At 39.0% G+C, this 24559-nt stretch overlaps 1 protein-coding gene across 7 annotated transcripts in view; it reads right to left on the bottom strand.

The window, feature by feature from the left end:
• The window catches only part of LOC136858684 (ATP-binding cassette sub-family C member 5), a 299980-nt gene that overhangs the window by 158262 nt on the left and 117159 nt on the right, over nt 1-24559 (bottom strand). For all 7 annotated transcript variants that reach the window (XM_067138409.2, XM_068225666.1, XM_067138411.2 and 4 more), the window contains one exon: nt 9603-9751. In XM_067138409.2, the coding sequence (XP_066994510.2) occupies nt 9603-9751 (149 nt within the window). The remainder of the gene's footprint in view (nt 1-9602; nt 9752-24559) is intronic.

The raw sequence follows: 24559 nt of genomic DNA, 5'->3' as shown, positions 1-24559 counted from the left end.
TGGTCAGAAAAGAAATTACAAACAGCACAAAAGGCATCAGAATTCTACCAACAAGTAAGAACACTTTTATGGGATGACATGATTCCAAAACTGGCCAAACTGATGATATTTAACAGCTATTTCAATATTGACCTATGGTATTAAAGCATGCTTCCTCACAAAAAGAGATTCATCAGGACTGCAAGCATCAGAGATGAAATTTCTTAAATCCACTATCCAGAAGACCAAGATGGACAAGTTATGAAATGAGGAGGTGAGGAAAAAAGCCGGAATAAATCTCCCTATTAGACCGAATCGGCACATCCAGACAATGGTGGTACGGCATGTGATGAGGATGGAGCCAACAAGAACAGCCAGAATAAATTTGGACAGACAAGTGAAGGGGAAAAGACCTGCAGAAAGACCTAAAACCCGATGGATGGACATGATCAAGGTTGATCTAGTTACCAGAGGATGGACAGTGGGTGATGTTCTCCATGACAAGTTGTATATGGACAGGAAGAAGTGGGAAGAGGCTCATTAACAATACCCAGGAAACTGGAACTGTGCAATGATGATGATGAATTGAATGAATCAACTGCAGGCTTTTGAAATGTGGATGTATTGCAGAATGTTGAAGATTCCATAGGTAGGCCACATCATCAACAAGGAGGTATTCTGTTGTGCTTGGAAATCATGGTGAAGTCTTAACCTTTGCAAAACCGAGGAAACCAGCCCATTTCGGTCACATCTTCCACAATAACAAATGAAGTTTGAAACAACTTGGATGAAGGTGTAGAAGATTATCCTGGGCATGGAACATGATTCTAAACCTGAGATAGAATGAAGAGAGTCTTTTCCGGTTTTTTTTTTTTTTTTTTTTTTTTTTGCAAGTGTTTTAATGTCTCACGAACTCAGGTAGGTTTTCAGCTACTACAGGATAGGAAAGAGCTGAGACTGGGTAGAAAGCAGCCATGGTTTTTTTCCTTTTGCTAGTGGTTTCATGTCGCACTAACAGATCAAACATTTTTGGCAACGCAAGGATGGAAAAGGGCTAGAACTAGGAAGGTAATGGCCGTGGCCTTAAGATACAGCCCCAGATTTGCCTACTGTTAAAGTGGGAAATAACCATCTTAATGGTTGCCAATGGTGAGATTTGAACCCACCATTTCCTGAATGCAATCTCGCAGCTATACGACCCTAAATGCATGGTCAACTTGCTCAGTAGCCGCTGCCCTAATTGAGGTACAGCCCCACCATTTGCCTTATGTGAAGACAGGAAATCATGAAAAATCATCGCCAAGGCTGATCCTGCGAATGCAAGCTCAAAGCTATGTGACCTGAACTGTGTAGACAACTCACTTGGTCATGACTTTTTACCATACAAGTGATAATAACGGAGATATTTGCAACATACATACATACACTACATACATTATAGACTGTTATGCCTTTCAGCATTCAGTCTGCAACCCTCTGTGAATTTACTAAACGTTGCAACAATCCTCAATTTGCAACTAGCGCTGTGGCCTCGTTTAGTTCCATACCTCTTATCTTTAAATCGTTAGAAACTGAGTCTAACTACTGTCGTCTTGGTCTCCCTCTACTTCTCTTACCCTCCATAACAGAGTCCATTATTCTCCTAAGTAACACTATCCTCCGCCAATCGCCTCACATGACCCCCCCCCCCCCCCCCCACCGATTAATACAGCTTCATCCATCAAGTTCATTCCTAAATTAGCCTTTATCTCCTCATTCCAAGTACCCTCCTGCCATTATTCCCACCTGTTTGTACCAACAATCATTCTCGCTACGTTCATGTCTGTTACTTCTAACTTATGAATAAGATATCCTGAGTCCACCCAGCTTTCGCTCCTGTAAAGCAAAGTTGTTCTGAAAACAGACCGATGCAAAGATAAGTTTCGTCTGGGATCTGACTTCTTTCTTACAGAATACTGTTGATCGCATCTGTGAGCTCACTGCATTAGCTTTACTACACCTTGATTCAATCTCACTTACTATATTACCATCCTGGGAGAACACACAACCTAAATATTTGAAATTATCGACCTGTTCTAGCCTTGTATCACAGTCAATTCTGCTGAATTTCTTACCTGCTGACATCAATTTAGTCTTCGAAAGGCTAATTTTCATACCATACTCATTGCACCTATTTTCAAGTTCCAAGATATTAGACTGCAGGCTTTCTGCACAATCTGCCATTAAGACCAAGTCGTCAGCATAGGCCAGACTGCTTACTGAATTTCCACCTAATTGAATCCCTCCCTGCCATTTTATGCCTTCCAGCAGATGATCCATGTAAACTATGAACAGCAAAGGTGAAAGATTACAGCCGTGTCTAACCCCTGCTAAGTACCCTGAACCAAGATCTCATTCTACCATCAATTCTCACTGAAGTCCAATTGTCAACATAAATGCCTTTGATTGATTTTAATAATCTACCTTTTAATTCCATTGTGCCATATCATATATGCCCCAAATAGTAATTATGTAATATGGTGTAATATTGTGCATTTAATACAAGAAGGAGTCATGGTGCAATATAGAAGTTGCGTAATGCAGTATCCCGGCAGTGCGTGGCTTTAGAAATAACTTCTTATCTTTCATAGCAACAGCGAGCATCTTGGGGATTCCGTATGATTTAATCGGGGAATTTACGAGTGTTTGAGAGCGGCCGATTCAAAAAAGGACCAATCACAACCCTGGAAGCGATATTGCGGAATGAAGGGATCTACAGAACAAATGAAGCCAATCCTACCAACTTTGAGATTTACAGTGCTGCACTACTCTTGATTTTACTAGGCAATCTGTTATAAAGCCATACTCCACGTTTTTGGATATGAAATAGAAGCAAGTTAGACGTTAAAGACTACCTGTAGACAGTTACAATTCTTAATTCTGGATTAATGAAGTTATAAATATATTTCTATTGAATCAGCGCTTTTGCCATGGCGTCATCGCATCAGTGGAATCCCCGATGATATGACTAATACCGAAAGATTGGTGAACGTAGCAGCTACTGGAGATGGGAAGCTCACTCTATCTTGAAGTTGATAACCGTGCGGGTCGGTGTTCTTTACATTCAGCCAGTGTTGTATAAAAGTAATTTTTACAGTGACGATATTTAATCAAACAAGTATACATAATTTGTGAAACTGAAACGTTATTTCATGAGAATACATTACATTATAATCACTAGCATTTAGGTAATTACGAAAGTGTATTGTACAGTAACAAAGCAATTACCTTTGCTATTTACATATAAGATCACGTATGATGATGCAATATGCCATAGTGCGGGTATGGCACGGGATTGAATATAACTAAGACGATAGTTACTGTCGATATTTCCGAACCCGCATATGTAATTTGCATTTGGATTGTGCAAATACCGTGATCGGTACGCGTCCGGTAACGCGAAGAACGTGTGCGAATCGACGTTATCGTTTCGGTTCAATTTAATGGTGTGTGCGAAGCACCACATTTCAAAGATGATGGAAGAAGAAAGGATCTGCAGTGTATTTGATAACGCCATGCAGTTTGTTGCAAATATGGCGTAATTTTCCAGACACGGCGGCCTGGAACCATGAAGAAGCTGAGACAAACAGATAAGTTCATTTTAAAAACCATCTAGGCATGTTTAGATAGAAGAAATTAGGCTAATTCAATCCTAGAGTAATTTAGCTATAAATGCCATTTTGTGGCTGAGCTATGTTTTCTTTTTATAGTTTAATGTCATGTTTCAGGGAAGATGCATGTTTGAACCCTGATTTTTATATATTATTTTATTTCCTTTTTATTAGATGGGAAAGAGGGAAATGTTAGGTGTAGATGAGGATATGTTTGTCAAGAGGTAACTGTGTATTCCATATTTTTTTGTAACGAGATCTAGACTCTTTTATTAAGAAGGCTGCACAGCCTAAAGCGTGTTTTGGGATAAATTTCAGTAGGGAACATTTTATTTAAAGACATGTAGCATGTTTACAGGAGTGGAACTAGCGTGTACATGCATCATTGAACTAGTCTCTTTTAGATCGGCAAAGAAGACTAGCTAATTGGTATTGTTATAAATTTACGAGAAAAAGGCAAGATTAGCCGGATACTGAGATTACAATGTGTGTTTATACAGGACGTGGGTGCCTGGTACATAAAAGAGGGGAAAAATATTGGTGTTAGCTGCATGATAAGCGAAAGAGGCTTGATTTGCCTTGAATGTTCAGTGATAATATAAGAGTCGAACTCATGGACTCCGAAGTGTTAGGCCAGATGTGCCGTATGTCGTATCATAGCCGTGCTAAATTGGAATATGTATTTAAGGCCATATGAATGTGTATTGAAGCCTTGAGTTTGAGGCCTTGTGTTAGTTTAATAAACAGAGAAGTGAGTGGCAGCGTTAATTTATATTCCCAGATATATTAAAATCTCTCACGCAGGAATTACCAATCCAATTAGATAGTTTCTTTTTCTTGCGAGGCAAGATGCTTCATAGCTGGTAGAAGTGTTACTTGAGTTATAATTTGGCATGTCAAGTGAAGACCAACAAATGGACAGCTGAGCCAGGAGTTCTGTGTTCTTTTTATATGAAGGAGTTTAGCATCTTATTCCTTGTATTTCAGATAACAGATACACAGATTTTTTCTGTTTATTTTATTTGCATGAATTTTACAGGTTTCTTTGAAGTGTTTTGTTTATATTGAATTGTGATATATGTTTATTGCTGATCGTGTCATTGTCATCGCTGATAGAGACTTGTTCTTAAATACGAGTTCGAAGCTCATTTTATTGGAAGTAGGTTTTCATGCCATCCAATTTGTAACAGAGCGGTCTGTTAGTAAATTCAGTGTAGCTATAAGTTAGGACCCTGAAACATTGATTTGTTGATAAGTGTTGTATATAAAATTTTAATTATGGATCGGATTTAGCATAATTTTATTCTTATTACATAAAATCAGCTTCATGGTCCGTATCGCACTTCAATAGATTCACAATTAAGTATTTATTTATTTTCCACCTAGTCGATACAATGATTGCTTAAGGCAATTTTTAATGGTCAAAAGTGGTACATGTTTCGTATATTATCAACATCTTCAGCCACATAACACTGTTTAGATGAAAAATATATAAAATTGACAAAGTAATGCTTTAGAGGAAGTGTCTTATGTTAATTTTAAGGACACTTCCTCTAAAGCATTACTTTGTCAATTTTATATATTTTTCATCTAAACAGTGTTATGTGGCTGAAGATGTTGATAATATACGAAACATGTACCACTTTTGACCATTAAAAATTGCCTTAAGCAATCATTGTATCGACTAGGTGGAAAATAAATAAATACTTAATTGTGAATTTAATTTTATTCTGTCGAGGCATGTCCTAAAACCGTAAATGGAACGATATCCGTCAGGATTCGATAAGATGAACTTAACTGTGTTGAATCGAGGTGAAGTGTGTATTTCTTCCCCAGGTCGTCGTTTTTATTTTGTAAATATTTTTATTTTAAAAACGGGACATTGCGTTAATTATGTGCACGGCACATATTGATTTTCTGGCATTTATTTGAGCCATATTATTTTTGTTTTTATATTAATTTATTTCTTTTTGATTTTTAATAAAGTTTTTCTTTGATAATAAGCCCATCTTACCCCTTATTTTGATTTTCATTTCGGATTTATGTTACTGTTTCCCGTTCACAAACCCATGGTATAATTTTTATCCTGAGACTTTTAATTTATTTTTGCCCTGATCATATTTTTATGAACCGTACACGCAGCTCTCCGATTGGTGCCGGTAGACTGTATTTTAGACGGAAACGGTACACCATAGTCCTCCAGTATGGCGAAAATCTTTTCTCGCTACCCTGTCATATGCTTTCTCTAGATTTACGAAACAAACACAACTGCTAATACCTCTCGTAGCATTTTTCAATTACCTGGCACATACTGAAAATCTGACCCTGACAGCCCCTCTGTGGTCTGAAACCACACTGGTTTTCATCCAACTTCCTCTCAACTACTGATCGCACCCTCCCTTCCAAGATGTCAGTGAATACCCTGCTTGGTATATTAATCAATGAGATACCTCGCTAGCTGTTGCAAACCTTCCTGTCCCCTTGCTTATAGATAGGTGCAATTACTGCTTTTGTCCAATCCGAAGGTACCTTACCAATACTCCATGCTAATCTTACTACTCTAGGAAGCCATTTCATCCCTGCATTCCCACTATACTTCACAATTTCAGGTCTAATTTCATCTATTCCTGCTGCTTTATGACAATGGAGCTTATTTACCATCCTTTCCACTTTCTCAAGCATAATTTCACCAACATCATTTTCCTCCTCCCCATGAACTTGGCTGTTCGCAACACCACCAGGAAGATTTCCTTTTACATTGAGTAGATGTACAATGCTTATTGAAGATAAAAGGTATTGAATAGGTGGAAACCTTTTATCTTCAATAAGCATTGTAAATCTCGATTCAATACGGACCATAATGAAATTCTTATTATTAAACTGAGTAGATGTTCAAAATATTCCCTCCACCTCTCCAGTGATTCCCTGGGAACTATTATGAGTTCACCTGAATGACTCAAAACACTGTTCATTTCCTTTTTCCCTCCCTTCCTAAGATTCTTTACTACTGTCCAGAAAGGTTTCCCTGCTGCTTGACCTAGCCTTTCCAGGTTATTACCAAAATCTTTCTATGACTTCTTTTTGGATTTAACAACAATTTGTTTCACTCTGTTTCTTTCATCTACGTACAAATTCCTGCCTGCCTCGGCTCTTGTTTGGAGCCATTTGTGATAAGCCTTCTTTTTATGTTTACAAGCTGCTCTCACTTCATCATTCCACCAAGATGTTCGCCTTTTCCATCTTTACAAACAGTTGTTCCTAGGCATTCCCCAGTTATTTCTACTACAGCATCCCCGTATGCCACCCATTCTCTTTCTATATCCTGAACCTGCTTACCGTCTACTGTTCTAAACTTCTCACTAATCATATCTATGTACTTCCGTCTAATTTCCTTGTCCTGGAGATTTTCTACCCTTATTCATTTGCAGACAGATTTCACTTTCTCTACCCTAGGCCTAGAGATACTTAGTTCACTACAGATCAGATAGTGGTCGGTATCATCGAAAAATCTCCGGAAAACTTGTACATTCCTAACAGATTTTCTGAATTCGAAGTCGGTTAAGATATGGTCTATTATGGATCTGGTACCCCTAGCCTCCCATGTGCAGCGGTGAATAGCTTTATGCTTGAAGAATATATTCGTAACTGCTAAACCTATACTAGCACAGAAGTCCAGCAAACGCTTCCCATTCCCAATAGCTTCCATATCTTCCCCACATTTAACAATCACCCTTTCGTATCCTTCAGTTCTATTCCCAACTCACATGTTGAAATCGCCCATTAATACTATTCTATCCTTGCTGTTGACCCTGACCACGTCAGTCAATGATTCATAAAACTTGTCGACTTCATCCTCATCTGCACCCTCACATGGGGAATACACTGAGACAATTCTCGCCCTAATTCCTCCAATTGCCAAATCTACCCACATCATTCTCTCATTTACGTGCCTAACAGAAACTATGTTGCGTGCAATGGTATTCCTGATGAACAGCCCTACCCCATGCTCTGCCCTTCCCTTTCTAACACCCGTCAAGTACACTTTATAATCTCCTCTCCCTTCCTCGTTATCTCCCCTTACAGAATATCACTTACTCCTAGCACATCCAGATGCATCCTCTTTGCTGACTCAGCCAGTTCTACTTTCTTTCTTCCATAAGCCCCATTAATATTGATAGCTCCCCTTCGAATTCCATTTTGTTCGCCGAGTTGTTTCCAAGAAGTCCCTCGCCTGCCAAATGGGAGTGGGACTCCATTACTCCCATAGGTCCGAGGCTTGCTTAAAATGTTCTGAGCTCGGTAAATTTGTGAAGCAGGATGCTACCCTACTTACATATAGTCCAAGTGAGGATCTCTCCTCTAACGGGTTATGGACCGCCGGTGGATTGTATAGTCCTAGCCGCCTGAGCACAAGGAGGGCCATGACCCAGAATATGTCCGAGAAGCCCACTCCCATTCCATAGCAACTGGTATCCCGACTCTCCGGACCACTTACTAGGCCACTCAGCCGCTGCCCACGGTTCATGGACTAGGACGTGACTACAGTAACCCACACCATGAACCACGATATTTGCAAATATTACATATTTTTACAAACTTCCAATAATGATGGAAATACAATGCATGACAAAACTGTCTCCACAATTAACTCAGAGGCACCGCGGGTGCACCTAAGTTGGCAACAACAAGGCAACGTACCTCAAGCGGGCACTATCCTTGAAATGAATACCATTTGAGGTTAGTGTGAAGGTTTTGCTTTTGAATTAGATATGTTAATGATTGACATTAGTGTGCTCTATTGGAGTGTCTTTCAAGAAGGTGAATTGTTTTCGGAAAATGTAAAAAAATTTTATGAACGTTTTCCAAATTCAGTATGTCTTAATTGTGATACAGTGAGAGATTTTGTTAATAAACTTTGTAAAACTGGACCTGTACATCCAATAACTAACATTTTGAGTGTTAACTCAATTACACAGGAAATCCTGCACAATGTGTCCAAAAACAAATGCAAAAGAGTCAACCTCTGCGTTCAGAAGCAACAGTGGTAAGTAATTCGGTCAACTGAATTTAGTACATCTTCATTCCCAACAATGGATGGATGGAAAGATGGACGGACGTACGTAATGTCGGTATATTTAGTGGGATCTATTGCCAATGCAACTGTGTATAACCGAGTGTACTCGCCTACATTAAGTACCTGCCTCGCTGCAAAGACAGTTTTGCTTTGCACTGTAATAGTTCAATTTTAAAATGTACACAACACAAATGATAGAAAATAAAGTTATTAATTTTTATGTCCAATATATTTTTAACAGGCAAGTTAAAATGACTGAGACATTCATGAATTTATATTTTTATTGCAAGTCCATCAACAGCGAGCGGCAGTGATGTGAAAATATTCTTTAGTCATCATGGTTATGAACTAACTGGCAATAGTGGTAGTGTTGGTGGTGTTTGCCTTCTGTAAGTCAAAATAACACAAAGTTTTTCTGTCCCTATTAATCAGGAAGATTGAAATGAGAAGAAACATGAAAAAAGGATCACTCAAAGAATGATCGGGAGGGGGAATTTAAAATCCAAGCAGTGAAGTGAAAGCCTAGACCTTGAATTCCTAACATTGCAGACCCAGAAGAAAAGAAGATATGATGGCCTACATTAAGTCCTTAAGCCCCTAAAACTTATCAACAGCTACTGACTGATGTGAGTTCTGTCTCTTCTGCTGCCACTTACCTCTGTTAGATGAAATTACTGCTGCTCTTAAAAAACCAACCCATCAACAATGGATACAAAAAAAAGCTAGTAAAAATTAAAGTTATTTGAAGAAATAGGATTAGGAAATTATATGATTCATTTAAAACTGTAATTCAAATTCTAAATGAAGAAAGAATAGTATTAATTACAGGATATCCTTGATAATGTTCAAGAAGATACACTAATATTAAACACATCTATACAAACCATCACTAAACTAACTTTATTTGCTTCCTTCCAGTCTTCTTCTGCTTTACATCATTAGCTGGATATTCAACCCAAGCAAATTTACCCCTAACAATGTGGACAGCATCAGTTTTATCAATAGGTCGTGTCACATATTGAGGGGTTTCTTCCAACATCAGGATACTCTACCAAACAAACGAACAAACATCATCAAAACAGGAAGCATTGTATGAGCAGTAGGAACACATGACAAAAAACTCGGTGAAACTCCATTTACTGAGCTGAGTGTCACGCCCTTAATGCCGAAACCTACCTTAAAACTTTGGTGACATAACTGATGTGTTACAAGACTACGTGCAACAAATTACCAGCCGGTTTCCACTGCAAGGCCCCGAAATCAAAGCTGAAATCTTATGGCCAAATGATAATGTGGTGCAGGTGGACATCTCTGACTCACTAGCAAATTGTGTGGAGTGCATTTTCTACTCGCCGCTCCAGTGCTGGCTAGTCCACAATGAGGACTGTACAATCCAAACTGGAGTGACTAGTACCACTTTCCTATTGCTTATATGTGTAATACAGGGGTTCATTTTGGGGTCTTCCAATCAAAATAAGCATATATTACTTTTTACATCATTTTCTCATAGCACTTTGTTTATGTTAACACAGTTTCATGGTGGTGTAGGATTCAGCTTTAAAGGTGTGACCTGTCTCTTGTAAGATCAAGTAAATTGCAGTAATAACAAAAACTTTCTTGCTCATTCCTGCTTATATACGAGGGCTATTTTTTTTTCAAGGTCCGATCGGTCGCGACAGTCAAACACCCGCGAATATATGATGAACCGCTGCGCAGATGTGTTGCGCAACGTCTCTGAAATGACCGTTATGCGCCTCACCTCAGTCCCGTCAGTAGTGAACGTGCAGCACGCTCGTAAACATGGCTACAACGATCGCTTCGCCCGCCAAGTGTGAAGTGCGCGGTGTAATTTGATTTCTTCAGGCTGAGGGGTGCAATGGAGCCGAAATTCATCGCCGAATAAGTCGTGTGTATGGTGAAACGTGCATGAGCGACAGCAAAGTGCGACAATGGTGCAGGAACTTTACAGCAGGGCGTACAGACATCCATGATGCAGGCGGCCAGGGAAGGAAGCGTGTCAACGATGATCTTGTTCAGCGTGTGGATCAGGCAATTCGAGAAAATTGTCGATTCACAATTTCTGTGTCGAGTGCTTTGTTTCCTGAAATTTCCAGGTCAGCTCTCTACACAATTGTGAGTGAGACACTTCAGTACCGCAAACTTTGTGCGAAATGGGTTCCGAAGATGCTGTCTGACCGTCACAAAATACAGTGAATGAGCGCCGCTTTAGCGTTTCTCCAGCGCTACCATGATGAAACACCAGATTTTTTGAACAAAATTGTCACAGGGGACGAGACATGGGTTCATTTTGAAACGGAAGAAACAAAGGAGCAATCCAAACAGTGGATGCATTCGCACTCCCCGAGTAAGCCAAAGAAATTCAAGCGAACATTCTCCAACAGAAAGTGTATGGCTACTGTGTTCTGGGACCGGAAAGGAGTTCTGTTGGTGGAATTCATGGAACGTGGTTCCACCATCACTGCAGCCGCATACTGTGCGACTATTCAACATCTACGACGGGCAATTCAGAATAAGCGGAGAGGGATGTTGTCATCAGGCATTGTCCTCCTCCATGACAATGCTCGGCCGCACACTGCAGCTGCCACCATGAACCTCCTGCAGCGTTTCCAGTGGGACGTTTTCGATCACCCAGCATACAGTCTAGACCTGGCTCCATCAGATTTTTACCTCTTTGCTCACATGAAATGCTGGCTAGGAGGACAGCGTTTTGACACCGACGAGGCGCTGCAGACCGGCGTACAAAGATGGTTACAGGCACAGGCGGCGACGTTCTATCAAGAGGGCATTGACAAGTTGGTACCACGCTATGACAAATGTCTCAATCTGCGAGGCGACTATGTTGAAAAATAGCTGTGATGTATCAGTAAGTGTTACTAATAGAAAAGTGTCAAATTTGTACTGCTGTTTCATTTCTTGACCAATCGGACCTTGAAAAAAAAATAGCCCTCGTACATATCCCTTAAGCTCTGAGGTAGAAGATGGCTTATTTTGCCTCACCACCAAACCTACTAAAAACTTAGGTTGGAGGATTTTAAGGCATTTTGCCATTTTATATTCTTCATATATACAGATGTTTTATGTACTTCTGAGGAAGGTAGTATAAAGGCCAAATCTATGCTATCAGACAGATAAAATGCATTAAAAAAATTGCTGACACTTCTCAGAATGCAATAATAGCCTATTTTCTATGAGGTAGCCACTTGACCAGGCAGTTTAAAACAAGTCAGAAAATATTCGAGCCCTCCAGGCATATTCAGAACTCAGTTTTCTGTGTTTTCTTCCTAAGTCTAGCAGTTCTACAAGAAAAAATGCCTTTCTGTGTTCGACGCACGCTTTATCTAAAACTGGATGTATGGCTTTTCAGGCGTTTGCTCTATTAACCAGCGCTTCGTCTTAGGTCTGACACCAGACTCATCAGAGTGGGATGTGTCGGACCCTACCCACTGACGCTGGGGTGTATGCAGGTGAACTTATCAGAAGCCCATTATAAGAGGCACAGTCTGATAACTGCATACAGGAGATAAAACTCCACATTGGAATTAATGCCCGCCTAGCAATTCTGAATGGAAATTCTTAGAACATTATATCAAGATAGGGACTATCAATATAGTGAATGACATTTACAGGAAAAGTGGAAGAAATAGTAGATTTTATGACTGAAAGATATTGCATTGCTGGCAATCAATGAGATCAAATAGAAAGGAAAGAGTGATAGGAAACTGAAGAAAGTGTACAATTTATACTACAGTGGAGGAAGAGAAGCCAGAAATGGTGTAGGCTTCATAATTAGACAACACCTAAAGGAATACCTTGATGGTGAAAAGTATAGACAGGGTGATTACAGTTAGACTAAGACTTGAAAATGGTGTAACAGTTATAATTCCAGAGTATTCCAGAGGGCAAAAAGCACAAAAAACCCAGGTGAAAGTGCTAACTTTATTAAAAATGAACAGGACAAAATGATGACACAGTAGCATGATATATTGCAGAGATGTTAAAGATACTTCCAGCAGCTCTGCAATATATGAATTACCCTTGTACAAGAAGGAAAAGTTGAAGGAGGTGTCCATAACAGACAATGAGTGGGCCGCTAACAGAATGAGACGAGGCAAAGCAGCTGGAATTGATGAGACCACTGTAGAAATGATAATAGCAGCAGGAGCAACTGGTCTACAGTGGTTGTAAAGACTCTTCACAGTGATATGGAGAGAAAAATCTGTTCCAAAAGGATGGACAAAAGAGGTCATTATACCAATCTTTAAGAAAGCAGACAGGAAGCCATGTGAAAACTACAGAGGAGTACACTGATCCTTCCTACAGCTAAGATCCTTGAAAGAATTTTGGATAAATGAATAAGAGACAGAGTAGAGGAAAAACTTGCAGAACACCAAGTATGGATTCAGAGTAGGAGACACCAAGGTGTCAGAATTTTGTCCCGTAGGAGTTATTTTACGTGCCAGTAAATCTACCGACACAAGGCTGACGTATTTGAGCACCTTCAAATACCACCGGACTGAGGCAGGATCAAACCTGCCAAGTTGGGTTCACAAGGCCAGTGCCTAACCGTCTAAGCTACTCTGCCCTGCAAAAAATGAAACCAGCACCGAAGTCCCATACTGTAGCAGTATGGAAGCATTTATCTGGCCCAGTGAGGAAAGCAATGGCAAACTACCTTACTCCTCATCATGCCTTGTATGCCCCATTATAGTACTGCCATGGATTTTTGTAGTTTCCCCATAACGACATAACTTCTGGTAGTGCTATCTGAGAATGCAACAAACCTCCAGGTTGAAAACTTAACAGGCAAACAATATTACTGTGGATACTATGACCTTCTTGACCAAGCCTTGACACTGTGAGCAGGTCGACAACTGGCCTTATGAAGTCTTACCACAGAAGTAGTCACTATATCTACATTTCTGAAAAATATAACTACATCATTCATGGCAGCAAAAGTTTGAGAGAAATTATTACCTTACTAACTGCTTACGGAAAGGCTTCATATAAATTAACAAAATAAATTAATCACATGATAAAAGTAGAAATCAAGATATAACAGCATTATTTTTCTTTCATAATCATGCATTACATTTATACCAGTACACAGCATACTGCAAAAAACCTTACAAGCTTTCAACAGGTACCATGTACCTGGGGTGATTCAATTCAGATCTAATGTGAAATATTTAAATAATCAAATAGTTGTACTCATTTTAATTTAACAATTTTAACCTTTAATTAAATACAAGCACACAAAACTCCAAGATTAAGCAACAGAAAAGAGGGAGTCTAATTACACTGACTGAGCAAATGTCATGGGATAGCGGAGCACTGATGCGCAGGTGTGTTGTCTGCGCACCTCATGCCCCCTGTGCCAGCGGCAGTTGTATAGGAGACCTTGTGAACAGTGGCTGTGCATGTGACAGGTGTAACATGGAACGTCGTCGTGAGCTGACACCGTTCGAACGGGGTATGGTGGTTGGTGCCCGACGGATGGGAAGTGCGATTTCGGAAGTGGTGCGGGAATTCGGCTTCACACGATCAACCGAGTCCAGGGTGTATCATGAATGGTTGAATGCGGGTGTCACCGTCCAAAACAGATGAGTGACCAGCCGTCCAGACACCCTCGATGACCGTGACCGGCGATATCTGAGACGGATTGTCAATAGTGACAGACGGGCAACCGTGCAACAAATCACGGCTCAATTCAACACAGGCCGTGCTAGACACGTCTCCCAGTGGACAATCCATCCAGAGGACTACCAGGGACTTGTTGACTCACTTCCATGGCATCTCACTGAAGTTCGCAGGGCCAGAGGAGGCCCCACACGCTATTAGGTGACTGTCTCATGACATTTGCTAAGTCAGTGTACATTTATATATACACAGTAGTATGCAGCAAAAGTACTGAAGGTTAATATTATACGAAAGCTTTCCTAGTCTCTGCTTCAGGTCTTCATTGGGCAATTAAATCTTTGCTGCTGCTGGTTTTCTGCAAGCACTTCAGCCACATTCCAGGATAAGCCAACAAACTTCAGGTCAGTGATGAAAGTATGCCGCCAAGTGTTCTATGGGGTAGCCTCTCGTCCATCATGCTTCAGGAATCTAAACCATAGCCACTTGAGATATCCAATGTTGTAGCCTACATAAAACATGACAGCTAACTGAAGTCAACTTCTTCATTAGTAATACAGTAGATGTAACAGAATTTTAGTGTCATCGCAAACAACAATAATGGAAAATGCTGGTCTCCCAAATGACACTGGCTGTCATCTTCCAAGTTCCCCATGGACTAACAGAGGTTGGGATTACAATGACTGAGTAGAGGTGTTGTTTGATGTTAGGTGAAATGGAAGATGCCATTCTACAGGAAACAAAGTTAACATATAGAGAGTATATGAAAACATTGTTGTTTACAGATGACATAGTGATCTGTGGAGTCAACAATACAGAAGTGCAAATTCAACTAGAGGCTTTAAATGACAATACTGAGAAATATGACATGAATATCAGTGTGGAGAAGAGCAAAACAGTGGTGATGACTGGAGAAAGAGAAGTATTAGGGGACAAAACCTAGAGGTAGTTGAATGCTTCAAATATTTGGAGATGCAAAGTTGGATAAGGAGATATGGGAAATATGTTCTACCAGACTTGGTGTGGGACAGAGAAGTTCCTATGAATTGTAAAGAGATAATGTACAAGATGTGTCAGAGACTTGGACAATGACAGCAAGAGATGAGAATAACATTCAGGCCAGTGGGACAAATTTTCTGAGGAATATGGTAGGGAAGACAAGGAGGGAAAGAAATGTTCAGGTCAGAAAAGAAATAGGGGCTGAAAAATTGAGTGATATGATGGAAAAGAATAAATTGAGATGGTTTGAACATGTTATGTTGATGGAGGAGGGAAGGATACCAAAACAAGTGTTGGAGGCTAAGATAGAGGAAAGAGGGCTTATGAACCTGAACTGAAGCGACAGTCAAGTGAATGGTAATTCTAAATTCCCATGGAGGGAATTAGATATTTTTCCACCAACAGAGCATATCAAAAATCAGATCAAAAATTAGAATTACCATTTGGAATTGCTAGGCGGGTATTAATTCCATTGTGGAGTTTTATCTCCCGTATGCAGTTATCAGACTGTGCCACATAAGAGGCTTCTGATAAGTTCACCTGCATACACCCCAGCATAAGTGGGTATGGTCTGACACATCCCACTCTGACGAGTCTAGTGTCAGACCTAGGACGAAATGCTGGTTAATAGAGCAAACGCCTGAAAAGCCATACATCTAATTTTTGATCTGAGTCAAGTGAATGGCGTTGTCAGGGGTCACCACGGAGACACAAGGTTCGACAAAATCAGTCGCCCAATAAGGTTATGGTAATCCTGGCATACGATGTTCAAGGTGTTCTTGTGCGTCATCCAGTGCGTGAGAGGCACACTGTCAATGCAGTTTATTACAATTCCTTTTTGTTGTATCAACTGCGCCATGCAGTGCGAACCAAACGTCCAGATCTTTTGGACAATGCCATAATCCTACATAATAACGTGACAGCTCACACAGAAGCCACCGTTCAGCGTCGCTTACAACGGTGGGGATGGGAGGTTCTTCCACACCCACCTTATTCGTCTGATCTGAGCCCATGTGACTATGATCTAATCCCCAAAGTCAAGAAGCCATTATGTGGACAACAGTTTGCTAACAAAGAGGACATCGTAACAGCATTTCGGAGAGAGGTGTCACACGTTGGCGATACACGTGCAGCGAATGGTATTCAGCACCTGCTCCACCGCTGACAACGCACAGTGGGAACCTTGGATGATTATTTCGAATGTCTGTAACCAGTGGAGACCTGTCCTTTGTACATAGTCTTGTGTGTTTGCTGTCTATACCATAATAAAACAATGTTTACCAATGGGCTGTGTTCTGTCACTTTCCTACGAGAATCTCCTGAAGTCAGAATTTGTCATCAGGCACTATGCATAAGTACATACCCTATATTTCCAAATGTATTTCTTGGATTTTCCGTGTTGTCTCCTGTTCGCGAGAAAAAAATAGTTGCCATGACTTATGCTTGACCCTCACACTTAGCTCATACTGTTCTATGATATGATGGATGAATAAATAAACATCAGATCAAGATATATATAATAAGAATATGTATGAATAAATAACATCAGATCAAGATATGTATAAGAATAAGAATATTTTCAGTGAAATGCAGAACTGAATCACCCTATAATGATAAAAAAAATTACAATCAATATCAGTACTTTTGAAAAACAGACAATATTCACAAAATATCTACCAGTAACTATGCAGCATGCAAAACATGACAAGTGCAGCATCAAGCAGATCAGATCATGCAGAGAAGCAGCAAGATACATGAGCAGGCTGCAACAAGATTGCTTTTAACCCAAAACACCTTTGGAAATTAAGAAGACAGGAAGAATATATTGTGTTAATTGATTGTTAGGGTAAGCTTAGAAGAAAAAACATTCAAGTAGAACTCATGAAGCTTCTTTAAACTGCTTATTTCTTGAAGGTTTAATGACAATAATCTAATACTTTTAATATTGGCTACAAGTTTACAAGTTTGTGCATAGTGAAGTGTAAAAATAACCTAGTAACCAGCAGTTGGGAATGGCTGGGTGAAACAGTGAAAAAATATCTCAAGCTAAAGGAAACATATGAGAAAACATTGAGCAGTGAGTAGCAATAAACTGTAATGTTCTAGTTTAAAATAAGAATGTTGTACAATCATTAACGAGCATGATACTGTAATATGAGGTAGCTTCCAGACCAAATGACTCACCAAGCATTCAGAAGAAAATTTAAGGGAGATTAATTGAACTTTTTTTTCTTCTAAAGAAAGATTTACTCAACATCATTATTTGCAATGATGGTAACAATTCTCTCAAAATGACTATATCATCAGTATTATCCTGTTTCAATATAGCTAACTGTAATAAAGGTCTGAAGATATCTGCTTGCTGAATGATACATGTACACCCACTCTGCCATTTGTAGATATGGTATCTACCATTCAACGTTGGCATCCAGAGTAAACAGATTTGTTCAACCTCTTAAAACCTCTGCCTCCTACAATGACAACTTGGGGAAGGCCTTTACTATTAGGGATCACCCCACCTAATTAGTTGACAGCTAGATTTCCCAAACCATAAATTCTGTCCTCAGACTCGCCAAGCAACCAAACATAATGTCCTTTATAACCACATATAACCCTAGTCTCCACAAAATCAATCACCTTTTATAACAAGCAACAAATCTTCTCTCACCTCACCCCACACCCATGATCTTCTTCTGAAAAGCCCCATAGTCACATTCAGCTGCTGACCACACCTCAAAAACATTCTTAGCTGTATTGAACCACACCCACACCCTTTCTGACTTCTTACTCTGTGAACACAGCTGCTGTACAATTTGCAATTTACATATAGCCAACACAACATTAACCAGTATCACCACCAAGTCTTACTCCCATACAAGGTTGTCATAACTGCACTACATCCAACATCATCTGCCAGCTTTCTACATAGGCTTAACTACCAACACTTTAGTCAAACAAACATGTGGTCATTGCAATACCCAGAAAACCCATAACATGGATCTTCCTGTTCCCACTCCACTCATTCCCAGCACCATATATTGAATGTTTCAGATAAAGTCCTTAAATATTTACCCCCATCTTTCCATCCCCCTGCCCGTAAGAGATTCTGAAGTTGGTCATCAACTGATGCTCACGTCTTTGGAAGCACCCCAGCCTTAATACTCGTATTACATAACCACCCCCTGTTTTCTATTTTTTTTTTTTTGCATTTTTTACCTAACAGCAGTGGATGAATACATTTTCTAACAGAACTGGAGTGTTTACCATAGAGAAAGGATAGGAATGGTAGGAGCGGGAATATTCAGACTGGTGAAAAAAAAAACTTGTAAGCTAAGAAACATGAAATTCTGGAGGTAAGGCCTATCCATACAGATAATAGGCAACTTGATGTTTTGGGGTGTACAAACCTGGAAACAATGGCACTAGTGTGGAATTATTTGATAAGATAATCAGCTATTTACTAAGTGTCAAGTGGGAAGGTAATGCACATGACAGGAAGCTTGACCAAACCTATGGTTAATAAGAAGGACAGCTGAGAGAAGATTCATTGCTTGTTATAAAAGATGATTGATTTTGTGGAGACTAGGGTTATATGTGGTTATAAAGGACATTATGTTTGGTTGTTGCTTGGCGAGTCTGAGGACAGAATTTATGATTTGGGAAATCTAGCTGTCAACTAATTAGGTGGGGTGATCCCTTAATAGTAAAGGCCTTCCCCAAGTTGTCATTGTAGGAGGCAGAGGTTTTAAGAGGACAGCTGAATCAAAAGTGATGGAACCAACCAGAAAGAAGAATATTCTCAATGTGGTACTGACAAAACCAGATGAGCTCTATAAAGAAACTGAAGTAACACATGGTATAAGTGATCACAAAGCTGTTTTTGTTATAGTTATAAAATGAATGCAATAGGAAGGAAGGTTATAAAAGTACTATTAGGCAGTACCATATAGTTGATGAGAGAGGCATAAGAGTTTAAAAAAAGTAATTATGATTGGTGGAGAATGGTAAATGACAATGTAAACAGCCTATAGGATAGGTTTAAAGCAATTGGTAAGGAATGTGAGAACAGATATGTACCTTTAAAATTGGTAAGGAATTGTAAGGACCTGCTATATTATAACAGAGAAATAAAGAGACTGAGGGGGAGGGGCAGGCTGGAATGAAACACAGTTTGGAACTGGTTGTGGAAGTAAGGAGAAATTGAAGGAAATTACAGGGGCTACTGACAAAAGTGTAATTGGACGAGATAAAAGTGTGACTGAATGGGTGCCTATATTTCTAGAAAACAGAACTCAGAGAGAATTAAAGTAGGTGAAGCAGTATCTGATCCTGTAATCATTATGAAGGGATTTCCTCAAGGCAGTATTATTAGACCTTTATGTTATCTTATTTATGTAAATGATAGTAAAGACCTGGAATCAGAGAGAAGGCTTTCATGGATGATGTTTTAATGTATAGAATAATAAATACATTTAAAGACCATGAGCAACTGCAAAAAGACCTTGACAACATTTTTGAGATGGAAAACAGGCAATAGTATGACGGTAAAATGGGTGAAAAGTCAAGTTGTGAGTTTTACCAAAAGGAAAAGTCCTCTCAGTTTTAATGACTGCATTGATGGGGTGAATGTATCTCACGGGGCTCACTGTAAGTACCTAGGTTTTAATAAAAGGAAAGATCTCCATTGCACAAATCACATAAATGGGATTGTAGATAAAGATTATAGATCTCTCCATATGGTTATGAGGGTATTTATTTATTTATTTATTTATTTATTTATTTATTATTTTTTATTTATTTATTTATTTATTCATTTATTTATTTATGTATTTATGTTACAATGTTCTAAAAGTTTATAGGAAAGAAGTGCGTGGTCTACGGTATCAAAAGCCTTGGCAATATCAATGTAGCACACGTCCAACAGATAACCGGTATTAAGAGCAGATGTTGCACAATGGAGAAGGAAGGGTTTGTAGTATGGATGTAAAGGAGTAGGCATGAAAATCTTTGGTAAGACCACAATTAGAGTATGGTCCCAGTGTATGGGACCCCTCACCCGGATTACTTGATTAGAGAATTGAAAAAAAATCCAAAGAAAAGCAACTCAATTTGTTCTGGATGATTTCTGACAAAAGACTAGTGTTACGAAAATGCTGTAAATGCTGGGCTGGCAAGACATGAGAGTAAAAAGACAAGCTGCTCAACTAAGTGGTGTGTTCTGAGCTGTCAGTAGAGAGATGGTGTTCAATGACATTAGTAGACAAATATGATGATGATGATGATGATGACGACGATGATAATGCTTGTTGTTTAAAGGGGACTAACATCAAGGTCATCAGCCCCTAATGGTACGAAATGAGATTAAATGTAATAACAAATTAAAAGTCCAAAATCCAACTGACCAGAATTCAAAATGTGAGGACGAAAAATGAATGGAGGGATATGAATTTAAAACAATCTCTGGATGTAACCCGCAATGCCTTACATTCACAGAAACCGACGTAAAACAATAGTGTTACTGACAAAGGGACTGCTGCTATAGCATAACACTGAATCAATGATGCTTGCAATCTAAAGGGGGTCCAAAATCCAACTTATCGGCCCCTCATAACGGTACTTATTGCTAGGAAAGTAGAACCATGGTAATTGTCATGTTGCGGTACTAATTAAAAGTAGCAGAGACTTGCGGTATTACACATATTATGGTACTACTCACAGGTTATGATATTCGACATGTAATACAGACCTATGGTGTTTCTCACATTGCGGTGCCATTTACAGGCAACACAAACCTATGGTGTTCATCACATAAGAGTACTGACCACAGGGACCTGCACTATCCCGTGGTGTTCCTCAAATAGTGGGTACTAACCATAGGCAATGCAGAGCCATGGTAGCTATCATCCCATGGTCCTACTCATATGGTGGTACTAATCACAGGTACTGCAAAAGCCAACCGCATGGTGCTCCTGTGTGCTGCTAATCACAAACCTATTTGGTACCCAATATAGTGGTACTACGCGCAAGTAAAAGCGACCCATGGAATTCCCCGCGTGGTGATACTAATCACAAGTAGTTTCATGGTTCCAAGAAAATCATCCCTTGGTCGCCCCTTTTAGTCGCCTCTTACAACAGGCAGGGGATACCGTGGGTGTATTCTTTGTCTGTGTCTCCCACCCACAGGGGATTGTGTGTTTGGTTCGCGAGAGGTACTTTATTTCCCTCAAGTACGCCGGCAAGCCGGTTAGGACCCCCCTATCCGCCACTTGGGACACGCCACGTGGTAGTATCACCTCTCTCCCTGCTACGCCAGCATAGTAGGTACGTGGGAGTAGACAAATATGTCTGGGTGGTGTTTTAAAAATGTAGGAAAGATCACAAAATGAAGATGACATTGGAATTCAATAGGACAAATTGAGAAGTTGGGGATTGGAATAATTTACCAAGGGATATATTTGATAAATTTTCAAAATCTTTGAAATTACTTACGTGAAGATTGGGTAAATGACTAATAGAGAATATGCCATGTGGGTGACTGCCCTAAATGCAGATCCATGGTGAATGATTGATTAATTCAGTGTCTACCTGTCAACAATGACCATTACCATTATTATTCTATTCTCCACTGACGAAGGCTGCCGCTGAAGATTTTGAACCCATATTGTTCTTCTACAGTATGTGTAATCTAGACATACATGCTTACATGGCAACATTAAGAACAGTTGCTTTCATGCCAATGTTTCATTTCCCAATACATTTATTATTGTGACAATGAAGGCCAAGAGTACTGTATAAAGGGTGTGTACACAACCTTATTTAAGAGAAATAATAATATAACCATCTAAATAGAGAAAAGCTCCAAACAATGAAAAGACATAAGAGACTTCAAATCAGAAGGTAAACTGGGAACAGTGTTTCACGCAAAGTAGGGAAAGGGAGGGACAGCACCAACAAACCAAATTCTACCACTGATGATGTAAACTGATTTCTAAACCAAGCTATTGAGTAGTTAACTGAAAATACACACACTCACACGAACGTTTCCAAATACAAGAACCCAATTATAACAGAAAATATTGAATAAATCAATATGTAAGACAAGCGAATAAGGCTTAAGGAAATTATAAAATTCAAATATCACTTATACATACTGATTCATCAATGAATGCCAAATGCCACACAAGTAGTTGCAGATCATGAGATAAAAGTTTCCTGAAGGAAAAAAATGATAAATTACAATTAAAACACACAACACACATTTACCGCTTCCAAAAGGGGGAAAAACATAAGCCAAAACATGTCACATGGAATATGAAGGTAATTTCTTCCCCTGCAGTATCTGGAACACAGCAGGGCCACACAACAATCACGAACCACATTACTGAGACACCTGTCATCCAACACACATACTCACAGTGTACAGGACACAAACCTTGAGTTATCACTGTGTGAATAGAACCAATATTAATAAGAGCTACCTGAACACAGAGCAACCCCAAAAATATGCATTCAAATTCCACGTATTACGCTTCGTTCACAGAATATTTCCAATTCATTTCCTGCAATGCTTGGAAGAAAAGTTAAATTATCATTACTTGTTCTCGGTAGGGTCATTAAACTGTTAAGCATTTCACTATTTACTTGCTGGTTTTGCAAAGTATTGGTCCCGTTACTTGCGCTCCTTAAGCCTACACCCTCGTACAAAACAATACTGAGACTGATGTTTTGTCACCTCTTCACTCTCAATACTCGCATACCTTAGTTCTGGAGAATTTTGTTTGTCAGTATTGCATTGCAGTTCTGTGTGATTAAAATTAGTATTTAATAGGCAATTTCTTGTTGGATAAATCAAAAATTTAAGGAAACAAGACGAAAACAGTGTTCTTGATCAGAAACAACTAGACATTCTATTGTCAACATTAAGAACAGTAATAAAAAAAACGTGATTCTATCATGACAATTGCATCATAAGGAGGATGCTGCAGAGGAAAGTAAAATGTGGGAAACACAAAAATGTTAGCTGTATGGCTTCAACAGTCCCAGAATTGAACAATATTTTGTAGCCTATATCTATTATACTGTACATACAGTTGGTTGTCTTCCGTTTAATACACAATCCCTTGAAGAATTTTTTACAGGGGTTTCATTACTGTCTATTATTTTGGTATGTGGAAGGAATTTAAGCATCTTGCTACAAGGGAAATGAAGTTGCTTTAACACATGCAATTCTACAATGTTAACATAACTACAGCCAGGGATAGCTGCTTCACAAAGGCTGACCTGTTTGAAAGATAGAATAGGAACAGTCTACCTGACAATATGAAGACTGCGGTACTTAGAAGAGAAGCAAACATTTCCATGCAGGTCATCAGCTTCTATAAGCTCACTATATACAGGTAGAAGATCCTGGCATCATGCTACAAGCTTGTTGTAATCATTAGTCTAAAATCAAAATATAAATGCAATAGACTCTCTCATATCCATCACTAATGGGACTGGAACATGATCCGTACACAGAAAAGGTCAGATAATCCCAGAAACAAATAGAAACATTATTATAACATAAAAAGAAATGTAAAACAATTTTACAGTAACTAAGAATGTATCATGATGATGCAGTTGTAATAATAGTAGAGAATTTGCATAAAAAATTGTTTCATATGTTTAGTGAAAGTGAACACAAAAAAATGACTATCGTTCTGTGGGCCTACTGCTCATTACACTGCCTGATAAAATAATAGAATGAACAATACTGTACAAAAATTACAGAAATGAATTCCCTTGAAAAGTCTGTAATGTTTTTTTTTTTTGTGTTTTTTTTTTTTTTTTTTTTTTTTTTTTTTTTTTTTTTTTTTTTTTTTTTGTTTGTTTGTTTGTTTGAAATGAGGCATTCTTGATTTTGCTGATGCATCCCTCTATTTTTTGGCCAACAACACGTCTATAGGTGTTGCCAATGGATGCTGTTTGATGTATTTCAGAACGACCTCAAATAATATGGGCACAGAGTCACTAATCTCTTTGTTCCCTTTATTTATTCTGACTTATTAGGTCACAAAGAGTACATACAGTACATGCTAAAGAGATGTTAAGTACAGAATAAAAATGGCCAACTGGACACCAGTGAGATTCAAGCCCATAACAAATTAAATTAAAATTAAATTAAAATGATGTTAATTTGTATTCAAGTAGTCTTTAAGAGGAT

This window comes from Anabrus simplex, chromosome 1, assembly GCF_040414725.1.
Source record: "Anabrus simplex isolate iqAnaSimp1 chromosome 1, ASM4041472v1, whole genome shotgun sequence".
NCBI lineage: Eukaryota > Metazoa > Arthropoda > Insecta > Orthoptera > Tettigoniidae > Anabrus > Anabrus simplex.
Note: the sequence above shows the minus strand (reverse complement) of the source record. Positions and strands in the feature narration are given on the sequence as shown.